The 17,231-nt window shown below is 36.1% G+C and overlaps 1 protein-coding gene across 1 annotated transcript; it reads left to right on the top strand.

Moving 5' to 3' along the window:
* The first annotated feature begins 2,193 nt into the window (after positions 1-2,193).
* Positions 2,194-16,895, top strand: LOC150086368 (uncharacterized). The gene is made up of 6 exons (XM_090371335.1): positions 2,194-2,308; positions 2,439-2,494; positions 8,149-8,265; positions 10,444-10,530; positions 16,179-16,205; positions 16,599-16,895. The coding sequence occupies exons 1-5, from the start codon at positions 2,218-2,220 to the stop codon at positions 16,203-16,205; spliced, it is 378 nt and encodes a 125-aa protein (XP_090227461.1). The 5' UTR covers positions 2,194-2,217; the 3' UTR covers positions 16,599-16,895.
* The last annotated feature ends 336 nt before the right edge of the window (positions 16,896-17,231 follow it).

Raw genomic sequence — 17,231 nt, 5'->3', positions numbered from 1 at the left:
TCTTGGATTAAAAATGAGGAGAGAAAAGAGGACAAATATATTATGCAAATAATAAAATACAGACAATGTAAACCACATTTACTGATGTTTAGGATTAGGATTCATATTTGTCTTGAGAAATTATTTCTTTCATAGCTCTGGATTGCCTCTCAAATATGTGTAAAAATCAACGCATGACATATGTTTCAAATTGTACTGCAAAAACAAAATACCTTTTACACAATTGACATTTAACCTATTCCTTTCTTTCGTCCACTGACTTTGCATTAGAGAGAATACTCTACATTTTCATTGTGAGGAGGAATTGCAAAGAAAAACTGGACAATTATAGAATATGCTCTGCAGCAGGCAGATCATATTCTATTTTACCGACAGCTTTGACAAAAAAATCTGTAACCTTTCCCGAAGAGGCCTCACTTTGAACTGCTTTCTTGTGCTTCCCAGTTTCAATGTAATGCTTCAAATCACCAACCCCTTTATTGGCTACTGAAACATATGTCCTCATTCTGAAAACTTTACATTCAGCTTCCCATTCCTCTCGGCCAGATACAAAACATGCAAATTTGTTTTTCATCTCTTCTGTAAACATGCACTTCCTTTTAGGCATTTTAGGGGAAGTATAGTCTTTATAATATTAATTTTTATAATTGAAATAATAATAAATATTTTTTTATTGTAAGTAGTAAAGCATAAATTTTATTAAGGTTATATTATGTTTTACATTCACAACTAAACTAACCTAATTGCAGAAAAGTACCTACAGGTATAAGATGGATAATAAATATTTTTGTAATTAAAGTGAAAAACAGTATTTTAAAAAAAGGTAAACTTTGGTATTAAATAAAGCAGTGTCTGCCTCTTGATTGGATCGTTGATAAGTATACCGAATTTAGTGGACAGTACGCAACTTTCGATCAATTTGGTGCGACAAAAATTTTAGACAAAAAATCCGGTTAAACGAGAACGGATGGTAACCCTAGATTGACACATCTTCTGAACTCGTTTTTGACTATAAGCACATGTTTTGAAGATTACCTGTTCAGAAAATTGAGGTTTAGTCTACCGTTTTACGTTGCAGGAGATTGGACCACTCGTCTTCAAGATAACTCAATTGAGGGTTACGTACACAGAAATCTAATACGCAACTTTACTGCGTTACTTGAAAATTACGAATTATTCGTTTCCGCAAGCAAGCCATCCAATGAAACAGTGGAAATGCTGGAGACTTTTGGGGTGATCGGCATATTTCTACATATATCTATGGTCCCCAAAATCCCAGATTTAGCATCGATGGATTATTATTTATGGGTTCTGTTGAAAGGCAAAATATAAAAATAATATAAACACATTAGAGGAATTGCAAGCCAATATATAGAAGGAAATAGAGAACACGGACGTTCAAACATTACAAAAGATATAATCGAATACAGCGAAAATAATCCATGCTTATTCAAGGTGAACGTTATTCAATCTGTAACTTTATTATAATTTTTATAATTATTTCTAATTGTTATTATTAATATTTAACTGCATAATCAGATAAATTTTAATTAGGACTACAGACATTAAGGTTATAGAGAATTTTCAATCACCATGAATTTGTAATTAATCTCGCGATATATTTTTAAATTAAACCTTAATTACTTACCCATAAGAAGCTAAAATAATTCATTATCAAAGAACCATCGGTAAATATATCAATAAATGCATATAGAAATATAATTGTCAATAAATATAAACATATATAGAAGCACGCAATTTTAAATACGCTATTATTACAGTGAATATAGGTAACGCCACCTAGCGATTATTACCCACCATGATAAAATTATACAAAAAACAGATAAAATTATTTAAGAATACATGGTGTCGTTTACAATATTCGTAAACAGCAAAAATAATACATTTCGTTTAATTATATAATGTGATTCATTCTACTTTTCACAAAAATTAAAGTGTTGTGAGAATTTCCAAATAAAGTGTTCTTTCTGGCCGAATTAATATTATATTTCCTTAAAACGGTTTTGCAAAAAACATCATTGTAACAATCAGGCGAAGGACAGCTTTGGGAGAAAAGGAGTAGAATCACCTGACTCTGAGGGGAGGAGGATATAGATCCTTGAAATAACTGTTCCACGTGATTTATAACTGGTTCCTCAATCTATTTAAGTTGGCGACATCTTGAAGATTTTCAATTGCTCACGGTGACAGACCAAAATGATATTGGCGCTTTTCTACGTTGCTGTCGTATTGGCTGTGGTGGGAGCAGATGATAATGCTTTCGTCAAGACATTAGAGCGAGACTGTGGTAAGACTAAAACTTAAATGAGTTTCTTAAATATATATTTTGTGTTTTCTACTTCTAATAACTATGCTTTTTTTATGAAACTTGTTTTAAGTTGAAAAATAGGTAAAATTTCGGTGTCTTTTTTTTTCAGAACTTGATAGTCATCATGACCAATTAGTCTGCATTTTCGAGCATATAGGTTATCAGGTAAGTAACCATTCTTTGTTATTCGTTTAATACTGATTTTTCGAAACTACATGAAATGAAAAAGAAAGGAAGAAAACAACACTTCATTGGTATTAGAACAGGGAACAGAAAGCAAGAGTCTTACTTTCCAACTGGAGTGGTGATTCTGCTTCTAATACTTCAATAAAAGTTTTACCCTTTTCCTCTGTGGATTCCTTTTTCTCATTATTAGTTTGAAAGTACATAGGCAGCACCACCGTACAACCAATAAGTTTAGGCGAGCCGCTGGTAGAGGGCAGGTGACTGAGCATTTAAAATGTACTACGCAGTTAAAAGTTCTGATATGTTTGGTAGTTGCAGAGAGCCCTTAAGTTATGTGCCGTTATTATAAGCTGCATAAGCAAAACGTTTGAAGAGTGAGCAACGTTTTGTTATTAACGATTGTGTTTCACGTGTTATGACTGATACAGAACTCGTGAGAGAAATTCCAGAGGTTTACGGAGACAAGCATTTGATGAAAACTACGATTTTCAAGTGGCACAAGCGAATCTGTGGTTCAACGATCTCTCTCAGGGTTATCAAGAAATGGCTTCCGGGAGTGCTTCTCTTCATGGGTTCACTGATGGCACAGGCATATATACTTCAAAGAGATTATTTCGAAAACCTCAGCGACAACAATTGAAATGAAAGTACGTTCGATACGAAAATGAAATGATCAACCTGTCTACAAAGAATGTTTTCTTCAGTTAGTTATCGCCAACTGACTAAACCTTGTTTCGGTCATCTGCTTCAGTATTTATCATATGATGAGAACCAAGCTAAAAAAAAACGGTCGAGTTAAAATCATTCTTCTCTTCCTTCTTATGTATATATATTTATCGATTGTAGTTTTGTATATTTATCGATTGTAGTTTTGTATATTTATCAATTGTTGTTTTGTATATTTATCAATGATATTGATGAAGGTATATTAGGCTTGATGTCCAAGTTTTCAGATGATACAAAGGTTGGCGGTATTGTTAATGACAGTACGCTACTGGAGCTGGATCCACAAAAGTTGGGCAGTTGGTCTGAGAAGTCGCCACTCAAGTTCTAACATTGACAAATAAGTTTCACGAGGGTGTCCCCAGGGGTCTATCCTAAGGCCTCTTATATGGAATATGGTATTGCAGGATTGGATTTCCCGTAGTTTCAGTGGTACCAAAATCATCGCTTATGCCGACGATCTTACTATCTTAATTCATGGTTCATCTAGATCTGCTATCGAAAGTAATGCAATGATGTCTTACAAAATTTATTCCAATGGACAGTGGATAATAAATTGACAATAAGTTCGTCCAAGACTAAAATGATGATCTTTGGATCACATTTAAACCCTCAACGACCCCCCTTTAGTGAAGATTAATAATAACAAGATTCCACTTGTCTCTGAAACTAAATTACTTGGGATTACAATCGACTAAAAGCTTAATTTTGTCTCTCATTTATATAATGTAACAACAAAGATTAGAAGATTCACTGGTGCTATTGTAAAAATTTCTCGTTCAGACTGGGGACTTTCTAGACGTACCATGAGAATCTATTATAACGCCGTATTCCTTCCTATGGCTACTTATGCTGCGGGTGTATGGTTTCACAGGCTTAGAACTGTTAAATTTCGATTGAAGTTGGCTACTATGCAACGCACAATATTATTATGTATGTTAAGAGCTTGTCGAACTGTTTCAACTTCTGCACTGCAGGTTCTTGCAGGTGTATTGCCATTGGACCTTCACGTAGCTTGCAGAGGTCTTTGTTATAGGTTAAAAAACCAACTATCAACTGAATTTATGGGTTTGGTTCTGAATATTAATTCAGATATTAAGCAAGAACGTAATCGTTTGTGGAATGAAATGATAAATCTGTGGCAGACCCGCTGGGATACGTCATCTGTCGGATCTGTTACTAGGACTTTTTTCCCTGAGGTGACCTTTTGTGTAAAGCAGAAAACTGCTTGGTTCTCTTTAGACTTATATACATCCTTCCTCTTAACGGGACATGGATCTCTTAACGAAAAACTATGTCGTTTTGGTCTTTCCTAGAACGGAAGCTTGTCAATGCGGGGAAAATGAAAATTGGAGCCACATTTTATTTGAATGTCCGCTGTATAATGACTTCAGAAATGTTCTTCGTTCGTCAGTTTCTACACTCTCTCATGGGCATGAAACTTTGCTGGTGGGAGACAAGAATTCTTATGTTGCTCTTCAGCAGTTTGCATCTGATGTTTTGACAAGAAGAAAAATTAGTTATACGGCTACGAATAATTCTACTCCTTTGTCTGGTGGAGCTGCTCAATAGGGAGCAACATTGCCTAAATTTATTATTATTATTATTATTTTATATTATTTTATTTATTATTATTTATTATTATTATTATTTTTTTATTTATTTTTTATTTATTTATTTTTTATTTTTTATTTTTTTTATATATGTATATGTATATATATATTTTTTTTATTTATTTTATATATATATATATATATATATATATAATTTTTTTTTTTAACACCACGGGGAAATTCTTTTTTTTTTTTTTTTTTTTTTCCTCTCCTCTGGAGTGGGCCCCCAGAGGAATCTGGCCCATCTTTTGCCAACATCAGATGGGTCAGAGTCTCGAATTGAGACAGTGCGAGCTCCATTGAGACTGGCCCACCTTCCCGTGGTGTGGACGAGTACCCAGAATCATCTGTCCAGGTGACTAATGATTCTGGGTAGCCAAGCGGTCAGACACAACAACAGAACACACACAGAATACACACAAACATACACTACTTATTTCTGGCCCTTCTACAGTGGTACTGTTCTTCACAGAGATACGAGGCGGAGATGAATTGACGTTCTAGGTGCCGCCCATTACAAAAACACATGTCCACATGTCCACATTGACAAATAAGTACTGCATATGGGTAGAAGTAATCCCAGAGAAACGTACCGTGTGGTACTACATTTAGGCTTAGAGAATGAAAAAGATCTGGGAGTAATTGTACAGTCAAATATGTAGTTTTCTGAGCAGTGCAGACAGGCGGCCACAGCAAGTTATGGGATATTGTTAATGATATACAGGAATTTTTTTATTAGGGATAAGGAGGTGATTATCGCTTTGTACAATGCTTCACTGCCACTTCCACTACCACGCCTTCAGTACTGCGTACATTTCTGGAGGCATCATTTTAGGAAGGATGTAGCGTTGCTTGAGAGAGTACAGAGAAGGGCAACAAGATTTGTTGCCCTTCTTGCCAAGATTGGCAAGGAGAACGAAGGGGTGGTCTTACCAAGAAAGGCTTAAGTTCTATAAATTGCAGAGTCTGGAGACGAGTCACCTGTGAGGTGATCTGATTGAGGTATATAAGGCCTTGAATGGGATGGGCAGGCTAAATTCTGATGGGATTCTTCCTCTTGCTCAGATTACAAACCTGAGAGGGCATAAATTCGAATTGAGGAAATAGAGTTGCAGAATAGATGTGTAGAAATTTATCTTTAGCCAGCGGGTAGTGAATTGCTGGAACAAACTTCTATCTGTCGTTATGGAAGTTGACAGCTTAAATAAATTCAAGGGGGAACTGGATAAACTTTTAGAGAGAATGGTTTGGGAGTGTAGCACAGTGGTATCATCACCGTCCTCCCCACATCGGGTGGAAAAGGCCCGGGTTCGAATCTAGTCAATGAAGCGAGGAACTTTAATGGGTTTTTTTCACTCGGTGACTGAGTTCATCGGTGTCAGGCGTAGATAGCAAAGTTTTTCTCTACAGAAAGTGGGGTTTTTTGGTCCAGCAAAACAGGCAAATCGACCACAGAATACACGCAAATACGGGTTTATGAAACCAATTACGGGCAACCCTAAAATAATAATAATTTGTTTTTTAGAGAGAATGGATGTGTGAAATTGTTTTCTGTTTGATTTATTTTTTTTTTCTTTTGTAACTAGCTACCTAAGCTTGCTTTCTTCCATCACATGCCTCCATACTACTACTACTATTTCAAGTTTTGAAACATTTTTTCGAATGAATGCTGCTAGCATGCTGTGCAGAAGATGTTTTGTTTTACTAAGGTCTTGTGGAGTTTTTGGTACGGGATCACTAAAACCATTCACATTGCATTCACAATATCCTCACAAGTAGACATCTTGCAGTGACGTTAGATCACATAAATAAGTTGGATATGGGCAGTCAGTTCTCAAAATAAAACGGTTCACGAATGCTGCCATTATAGTATCAAAGCTAATTTTGAATTTTCGAACGTTGTGCAGTTCTATTCAAACTAGTGCGTTTTGAAACTTCGAAATTCGTTTATAGCTACAAAAGTCATGAATTCATCGATGCATTTTAATGATGCTCGATAATGCTTCTGGTTGAGAGTAAGTGACCTGTCCTCATTTTCAATGAATTAAGGACTGATAATTCTGTGGCCAATGTGACATTTTAAGCAATGCTAGATGTAAATGAAATCTCCCAGAATGATACTATCACTGTGCATAATGGAAACTTGAACTGGCCAAACCAATCATGCTCATAATTAGCCCTTTCGATGTTATTATGGCGTTAAGTATATCGTGCAATGTGTGTGTGTGATGAAGTATATAATTTTTTTTTATATTAATATATAAATTACCGAATTTGGATCTATGTTCTCACAACCTTTTTCAAGCTCCTAGACTGTATTCGAAAGATGGCCAGGTTAATCAGCAGTCAGGTGATTAACCTGACCACCTTTGACAGGTCAGGATAGCTGATAAAATCTAGCAAGATATTACCTGCTCAGGATAAGAAGGTGATTCCCATTGTACAAGGCAATGGTTAGGCCACATCTTGATTATTGCATATAGGTGTCTGTAAGCCTCATTTTAAGAAGGACGCAGATCTACTGGAAGGGTTGTAGAGAAGGGCAAGGAGATTGGCGAATTAATAAAATAGTGGTCCTAGGAAGAAAGGCTGGAAACTGGGCATCACCTACTAGGAGATCTGATTGAGGTGTTTAAAGTCTTGAATAGATTGAGTAAGCTCAGTACTGACGGTATTCTTTCTCAGTTTGCACAGGAGGGCGCATAAATTCCAATTGAGGAAGGATGGCTGCAAAACAGATGTGTGAAGTTTGCCTTCATCAGGCGGGTGGTTGATTGTTGGAACAAACTCCTATCTGTTGTTGTGGAAGTGGACAGTTTGAAAAAAATTAAGAACTAGACAAATTATTTAATTGGATGAACAGTTGATATGAGAATTTTTTTTGAATTGTGCTTCATTCGGTTCCTTTATTGCATCATTTGCGAATACTAATACTACTATTAATAATAATTATAATGTTCTTACGGATTTTCTAAAAATTGCAATATACAGAAATTCAAGTCCAGCGTTAACAAACATCTTCGGTCTTCCCAATCTATACACGATACTGTGTTTAAATAACTTTTGTGTTCAAGATTATCATAATAATATAAAAAAGGTCTTATGAGTTCGGTCTTGAGGTCAATCCCGAATGATCAACCGACCGAGCCATTATGGAGAGATTAGTACTGACAAAAATCAAAATTTCAATTTGTTCTTTGTTCATGCGCTGTATTATATTATTTTAATAATTTGTTCATTTTTGTTGGTTACCAAAAACTGTTATCAATGAAAAATATTTCTTTTCTAACTTCTCAGGCTTTAGAAGACTGGAAGGTCTGTGCTAAAGAAATAGAAGGCAGAGAAGTGTCGAGTGTTCAAGACTTGGTGGACCATATGTGCGAAGGACTTAAAGCCGGAAATGGGATTTCAGATGTAAGACCCATTTTACTTCTGTTTAATTTTCCTTATTTAATCCTTAATACCCTTTATGATGAAAAGAGAATGATTGGTTATAAGTCTCTTAAATTCCACCATATCTTTCGAAATCGTCCGAACTACTGGTAAGTTGAATATACAGCTAATCAAATAGGTCAGTCCAGACAGCGAAAGTGGCTAGTGGCTCATAATTCTTTGCTCTTTTGAAGGAGCTAGTGAATATTTGTTGCTTACCTGATTATCCATCTGAAGGATAATCAGGTAAGAAACAAATATGGCAGATGACGTTTACTTTTTTTCCCATAGCAAATCAATCTTGAACGTTAGGTCTAACTTGAGTCAGAGGCCATACAGTACTGTATGCTAAATTTGCAGTTTTGCGAAAATTTATTTTCTGATTGGGAACTCTGTTGATTGGCATCGTTAGAGAATGTGCTGATCTTTATGTACTTTCCTTTTCTTGGAGAATTAATCCATATTTTACCAAGTAAAAAAGTAACGGGTTAGGTCTTCTTGAAAATCCACATATACTGCCAAAACTAATGGGAAATTCTGAATAATTCCTTCTCAGAGACCTTAGCAAAATTATTTCAGATAAATACGTACATTTCTGTTAATAAGTTTTTATTCTAAAAAAAGTTATCCACTCTTCTTTTCTACTTTTATCACCGCTATTTATTAAGTGTATAATTATTGTATATATTACAAGACGAGTAGTGCTTTTTCAGCAATTTTATTCTGGCACTGACTGCATCAGTATCCTTTTTTGGGAACTGACTGTTTTGGACGTCATCTTCCGCATGGACATGATCTTCTTAAACATGACTATGAGATTTTTAGGACTTATAACTGTTAGGACTTGCTCTCTGAGACTTCTTACCTACCATCTGAAGATAACTTGCCGATCCTTGTTGGTATCAACGTTGTTTACACAAGATTTCCTTTTTTTTTCTTTTTTCATTGCTGACTTCAATGGGAATCTGTCTTTTACACATTGAAGTTATGTTTTTTATGGAAGATGTCTGGAGAGTGCTTATACTAGCTGATTCTATTGTCTCAATCTCAAACATCCAGAATCAAGAAGTCATGATTGTGGATGTTTTTCGTGGAAAGGAAAACGTCTATACCACGAAAAATGCACCACATGGGAACAATGCAGTGGCCAGCACAGAGTACCGACCTCAATCTAATTGAAAATCTTTAGGATGAACTGGCATGCCTAATTACTGCAAGGCCAAGACTGCCCTTTTAGCTAGTAGAATTCATGAATGCTTTTCAGGAGAAAAGGAGTAGCATAGTGACAGTTTTCTTCCAGAAATTAACAGAGAAAATCTTCTACAATGCATTGAAGCGAATATTGTTATCAAAGGTAGTTCAAATGTTATTAATTTCTTCTGAAAAATTCAAGATAATAAATTCATAAATCCAAATATTCTAAGAATTTTTGTAGTTTAGTGTATGCCAAGTATGTAAATATAAACATCTGAGTTTATACGTTAATTGCAGGAATTCCCGAGTCACAAGTATAGTAGTATTTTTATTTTTATAGCAAGTATATGGAAAGTTGGATGAAATGCTTGAATCCCGTGTATGAATATCAGGCGGAGTGGCAAATTAATGTTGGAAGTTTGTTTCCGCACAATGGTAGTGTCCACTTCGAATTTATTCCAGAAGACCGAGGTATAACTAAAAAAAATTTACTTCTGAATGCATTCTCATGGATGAGATCCTATCCAAAGATCCTATCTTAGGATATGTCCTTATGGGTTTGGTGTTTTTTTATTTTTTATGCACGGTAATGTCCACAAAGTCCATTTTTTCTTAAACAGCAGACATGCATAACAGCTTTAGATCATCCAATGTATGCATCAGATTTGGCACCTAGCATTCAAATATGCATGGAAAGATGATGGAGGAATTGAAGTGTTTACAAGCAAAACTGTGGTATTCGAAAATATAACCACATCATAGACGTCTTTCAAATTTCTTCAACTTTTAGTCGAAGTTTTCCACTGTTGTATACAATCGGACATGTATGGGGAAAGTTAATAACAGCTTTTTATTTATTTATTTTTTGATCATATGATTATATCTTTAAAAAGTGATCCTTTTTTATGATTCTATTATAAAATAAATAAATGTCAAGAACTATTGATGACATTTCTCTCTTTTCAGGAGCTCTTTAAAATAAAGAAATGCACCCTTTCTAAAAGTATACATAGTGAAGACGAATTTATGGTCTTAATCCGTGAAGCATATGTGGTATGTATGCAATTAGTCAACATAGTTCGGTAATTCACGTTTTATTGAGTCATATGCATGGATCAATGATAAACATGCGATTGCGTGTTTATCGTTAATAAACCATCACCAAGAATAATTTGAATTGTAATATCTTTTGAATTAGAGTTAGATTTATTTAGTCTCATCGAGTCAAATATTTACAGCAACTTATTTTGAGAAATTGCATCTACCTCGAAGTTCCCACATTCAGCCATTGAATTACTGTTGTTCCTTCTAGCAACAGCAAAAACAAAATGTATTTTGTTATGAGGAACTTTGCACAGATTGGGTTGTATTCGAGTACCAAAAGGTGCAATTTGTGGTGGATCGCTCCGAGCCCAGTTAGGAGATACGTGATGTACAATCCAGGGCACAGCCATGCCGGATACTGTGGGTATATTTGCTGTAGATCGGGGAGGAACTTCCGCGTGACTTCCCTTTTGTGGAGGTCGTCCAGCTCTGCTGCCATATTGATCGCAAATAGATCTGGAGTCTTTTCTTCTCCACTGTCGGATTTGCAGTTGGGTCTGTGGTGTGATCCTGAAAGGTAGTTGGATTTCGGCGTCGAAGCTGCTGTAATATGCCTAGGCGAACCACTTGAAGATCAAGGGGGAGGATCCCAGTGAGTACTTGCAGGGCATGAGTAGATACGGTGCTGCACGCTCTGGTGAGGGTTAATAGAATCGGTCGGTGAATGACATTGAGTAGTCGAAGATTTACCGCAGTAGAGGCCTTATGGTGCCAGACACCAGAAGCGTATGCAATCGCAGGAATGATGGCTGCATTGTAAAGAATTGCTAGGGTTCGTCTTTTCAGCCCCCAGTCGCGGTGGGTAATTCTGGCAAGCATGACAGTGTAGTTTTTAATTTTCTTCTGGATGTATTTTAAGTGGGATGTAAATGATAAATTTTGATCCAGAATGACTCCTAGGTACTTGAGTTCTGTGACCAACTTGATCGTTCTGTTGTAGATTTTTATCTGCGGTGGTCTGCTAGGGGTTAGATATCCCTTCAGTAGGATAGATTGAGTATCTGCGGTGGTCTGCTAGGGGTTAGATATCCCTTTAATAGGATAGATTGAGTAAGGTGTAAGGTGTATTTAGTGTCAGACGGCACCAGGGGTTTCCCCCATCTCCGTGTTGCTTTCATTGTGGGTGTACCAGTTCACTGGGAAATGCCAGAGATTTAAAAGTGTGTGGGCTTTGTATCTGTGTGATGTCGTGTACCGTTGTTCATCTGGTCGTTTAGCGGCTGGACCCCTGCTGAGGCCCAACGTTGCCCCACCTTCGCCCCGTGGAGGCAGACCAGGAACCCAGTAGTTTTAGTTTCACTCTGGCAGGTCCTGCCACCTAATTTCCTGAGATTTCAGAGGCTAGGACCTTAAAAAAAAAACAAAAAAAAAAAAAAAAAAACGAGCGCTCTTTTATATGCACGTACGTACAGACAGAGACATATATCCATCATCGTCGGTTTGATGATCATTAGGTGAGGGGGATAATGCTTGCATAATAAAAGCCGAAAGAATGGGCGAACGGGAATTTTGACATATAATTAAGTTTTTGTGTGTGGGACATTCGCTAGCATAAAGATAGAGTGGGTGGGAGACTGAAGGCTGGGGGGTTAAGGCAGAAATATGGGGATGATAGAGTAGGCAACCCCAAAAGTCAGTGAGGCATGCCCATGCCTCACCAGGAGAAAGTAGGGGGCGCCGGGGGGGACCGTCCCACCACCGGTGCAGGGAGGGGGTGGAAAGGCACCAGGCAAGGGAGCCCGGTGAGCTGAAGAACAGATGTTCTTTGGTTATAATGGTAGTGGGTTGTGGGCTGCGGCCATTTGGTTTCTCCTCATCCTCCTCCTCGTGAACAGTGCCTGTTCATAATCCGAAAAGGCTTGATACTCCTCCTTCGTGTCTAGGAGGTGATGTTCTTGTCCCTGTGGTAAGTAGTGGATTCTGGTGAGTAAAACACCACGTAGGTCTTCATAGAGCCTGCAGTCATACATTAGGTGCTGCCAGCTCTCCAGCCCCCCACAAGTGCAAGTTGGATCAACCCGAATCCCAAGTAGAGACAGTTTGGCATTAATCGCTCCGTGTCCAGTTAAGAGGTACGTTGCTTGTAGACCTGGGGAGAACCAGTTGGGTGAGGTTGGGTAGTTTTGTTCAATATTGGGTAGAAATTTCTAGTGGGAGTGACACCAAATGGTGTAACTATCTGCCTTAGCAGTCACTCGACCTTGGATCAGGTAACTCCGCTGAAGCAACTTTCGCGATATTTATTTTATTATTATTATTATACGGGCCTCCCAGAGTGATGGAGACGTGTTCGCTTTCGCCAAAGGGGGACTCGAACCCGGGTCCATCAGGCTGGTAGGTAGTCCAGTATCATAAGCTCTGGGCCATCGCGCCCCCTAATTGTTATTATTATTATTATTTAATCAATCATTAGAAAAACCCCTGTTTTTTTTTATAAAAGATTCTCATGTAATAATTATTATTTTTAATTTAATTACCGTATTTAAATAATCAATTCAAAAATAGTAATTAATATTATAATATAATTATGATTCAAATATTTTCATAAAACAAAAGTGCATTTCTCATAGATGGCAAAGTTCCTCTTTACGCTTACATCGTTACCAAGGAAGACTTTAGTTCTTCAGCTGCAGTGTCTGGAATCTATGTCCTTGAATGGAGATTTGACTTAATCCACTTCAAGTGGATTAAGTGTACTAAATGCTAATCGTGTTCTTACCCGTTTTCAATAACAGTCATAAAATGACATAACTTAAATTGAAAAAGACTTGTCTGAAGACTAGATGTGCAAAATTTCATGGGAGCTACAGGGGAAGTTGAAGTTGGTTGTTGGAAAATTTCCATCTGTTGTAGTGGAAGTAGTATTTTGAAAGAATATAAGAAAGGATTAGATAAATTACTACAGGGGACAGATAGACGATGTGGGTAGTTATTTTTGCTGATTCTGCATAAATTCGTTGCCACATCATTTGCCACTTCTAATTCTAATAATAATATGATGTCGTTGTATTTCGAATTGCGCTGAACCGCATTGGATTATAGATGGAAAATTTCGCTTTCAATGGTTTTTTAATAATTCTTTGTGGGAGTTTTAAATGCTTCTTGATGGTAGTTCATTGTGCATTCCCTGTTATTTTTATTGCTTTCTTTGGTCTTGTAATGAGATATTGGTTCTGTTGTTACGCAACAGAATTGGGAAAATTGTTCTGCCATTGCAACAATTGCTGAATCTCGGAGAAAATGCCAAACAAACAACGCATGCGCATGGGGTAACAATAATCTTTATAATTACAAAATGACCTATAATAAAACTAGGGAGATCTGGTCAAGTGGTTCGCCCCATTTCAATTGCAGATTAATGAGCTGCCTAGAGTGATTCCCTAGAGCCCGTGCCAGGTCTCCCTTTTTCCAACTTTTCCGGACCTCTCATCACATTTAATTTTCGTAAACAGTTCTCGGATTTATGCAAAGTAGAATAAATATTTCCCGTTTTTTTAGTTTACTTTAATGTTGTGTTACACCAATCGGCGTTCTTGGTTCGAATCCATCTTTCGCCTTAGTTTTTTTTAATTAGTTTTTTTCATACGGCATTCATTCTTTTCATGTCACTGTTAACAAAGCTTATAAAATGAATAAGCTAATAAAATAAAATAAAAATAAATGATTACCGCCGGATTTCTATTTGTCCGATTATAATGAAGTTTGGGATGGCTCGAGAAATCTTTCAGAATGGGCGAAATGTAAAAGTTCATGGAAAAAATTCATCCACTGGAAACCGAATGAATTAATTTTTATGATTTTTTTTACGATTTACATGATAACATATAACAATTGTCGGATTTCTATTGCTCCGATTTTAAGGAAATCTGGGATGGCTTGATAAATCTTCCTAGTAAATCCAAATATAAAATTTTATGCAAAATCATCGATTGGGATGGATTTATTACATGCAACGCAAATAAGGACAGACAGGCAGACTTCAGTTATATACGGTATGTGGATAGCTTATGTGATATTGCGCCATCGTGTGTAGAACAGTTGGTATCATCGCTGTCCTCTCTACACCTTGTGGAAAAGACCTGAATTCGAGTCCAGTAGATCACGGGTGTAATTTTTAAAAATTTTCACAACGTGGCTGTGTTAGTGGGTCTCAGGCGAGGGTAGCATGGTTTTGTCTCCCGGAACTCGGGGTTTTTTTTGTCAACAAAAACAATAACTCGACCACAGAACACACGTAATTTACAGTTAATATACACGGAGCAATATGGCCATAGTCGCTGATGCTCCTAATATCCTACTACAACAACGTTATATGTTTTTTATTGTTTGTTTGTTTAGAGCAGTGGCTTCAAAACTACTGAGATTCAGATGGAAAAGGCAGCGGACTTAAGCGAGTTTGACAAAGGCCAAATTGCAATGTCCAGACTAATGGGTCATCATCATCATATTCACACTAAATTGGAGCGTTCCTTGAGCAAAAGCTCAACAACGCAATTAAACTATTTACATCGACCTATTTGGCCTTCCGTGCTGCAAGGACTCGTCCTGATGCAGGAACGTTTACCATCCCTAGTCCCGTGGAAACAGGTGGCTACTACCCTTAAATTTTCACCAACTTTTTAGCTCTAAGTTCATAGAATTCAGATTGCTTGATCAAACCACAATCTAAAAAAAACGATATCAATTTAGAAATCAAAAGAATTTTTTATACATCAATTTAGAAATCAAAACGTACCATGTACATATAATACAAAACTAATGAAGCAAAGACAAGCAGTTGCAATACAATGCTAACATCCCCAAGCATGTGGAAATAAAGTGAACCCTTCGGTTCAGGTAGTGCTCTGAGCACTACGAATAATATTTACATTTTTTAGATACGTCAAGAAAACTTTATATATACTTTCATCGTCAAAAAGCCTTTGCATTTCATGGGGAGAGGAAACCCCTAAACGGCCAAGGAGCCTTCGCCTTGGTATGTCATACAGCTGACATTGAAAAATTACGTGCTGACTATTCTCAACTGTTGTCTATCCCTAAGTGAGAATGACCAGAGTTCGGTATTCGAACTCTGGTCATTCTCACTTAGGGTGGAGAAGACGGTAATTATACCAAGTGTGTTATCCTCGAGGGCAGCTACGAGGTGTATTATATCGTGAATGCCATTGCGTTCGGCTTTTTGTTTGTTGGATGAAAAACCCAAGATTTCGAGAGATAAAAACCGTAAAATCCTCACTTTACACTGACTAACTCAGGCACATCGTGAAACAGGCCAATAAATATTCGGTTATTATACCAACTGCGCTACCTATAAGGGTCCTGTAGGAGAAAGGGATGGTGTGAGGCTGGCAATAATAATCGCTCTGACAAATAAAAATGCAGGTTTAAATAAATTTACTTTTATAGTTGAATTAAAACAATATAAATCGTTGTAGAACTTATAATTCTCCCTATAACCATTTAAATTAATAAGAAAAAACTAGTTCTGATTTATAAAATAATTATAATCATTATATTTAACTTCCATTTATAAACAAATCACAAAAAAACAGCTTTAATTTCATAAAAATAACATTCGACTTTGTATTTTCTTTCAGAAATGTGGGTCATCCGTAGCAGAGTAGGTAAGTAGTCCTAGTTGCTCGATTTATATAATTATACAAGTATATATTAAATTTATCCAAGAAAAAAATAATTAAAAATAAAATCTGTACATTGTGTATTTAAAAGTAAAGAATATAAAATTTAACTGTTTATTATTATATGAATAATCTTAAGTTTAATATAATTTTTAATAAATTAAGTTTACTATATTTATCTTAATTTTTGGAATATTCAAAGCAATTCATATGTAAAATATCGCTGGCACCAAATGAAAAGTTAAATAAAATAAAATAATACGTAAAGCCAGTAATCGCATTTTCTGCTGGTCCGTTTTGCTGTGAACAAAATAATTAAGAATAATTATTTCTTCTATAATTTTAAAACCTAAATTGATTTTCAGTTTTCAATTTCAGAGCATCCTTAGTCTTCTAACATTGCTGACTTCAAGTGGAAGGAAGAACGTTGATTATTGTTAAAAAGGAATGAATATCTAGATCTAAGGATGATAGAATGAGGGGAATACTTTGTCTAACGTGATATTTACTGGATTATTACTGGTTTCAATTTACAACGTGCTCCTTTTAAAATTAACTTTACTGGTAATCGTGTCCGAGATGTATTGTAATGTTGTCAGTTTTGCAAATTTGACTGAAGGATTCGTTTATTAAATAAACATGTCTAATAAATGTAATTCTACGTAAACACGTACAATAAACTGCTATTATTTTCTATAACTGAGTGTTTACTAATCCGAAATCATTAAAATAAAAAATATATTTCGTCTCTTACACTATTTATACTAAAAATTATTAACTCCATAACTAATACTAGTACATTTGTTCATCTGCTTTAAGGACTTCATTCAAGACCCAAAACAGTACGACTTAACTGCAATGGGTGCCTCGAAGTTTCTTTCCCTTGAGCTCCTATATCACATGAAAATTTCACTTTACAGATAACATGAAACTTTTCGCTGTCCCCAGTGACCAAAAGTTTCATTATAATATTAAAATGCGATGAATAATGAAATCAAAGAGTTAAAAAAT

This window comes from Mastigoproctus giganteus, chromosome 4 (genome assembly GCF_048544385.1).
Source record: "Mastigoproctus giganteus isolate SK-2022 chromosome 4, ASM4854438v1, whole genome shotgun sequence".
NCBI classification, from domain to species: Eukaryota; Metazoa; Arthropoda; class Arachnida; order Uropygi; family Thelyphonidae; genus Mastigoproctus; species Mastigoproctus giganteus.
This window is presented reverse-complemented; position numbering and strand designations above follow the sequence as displayed.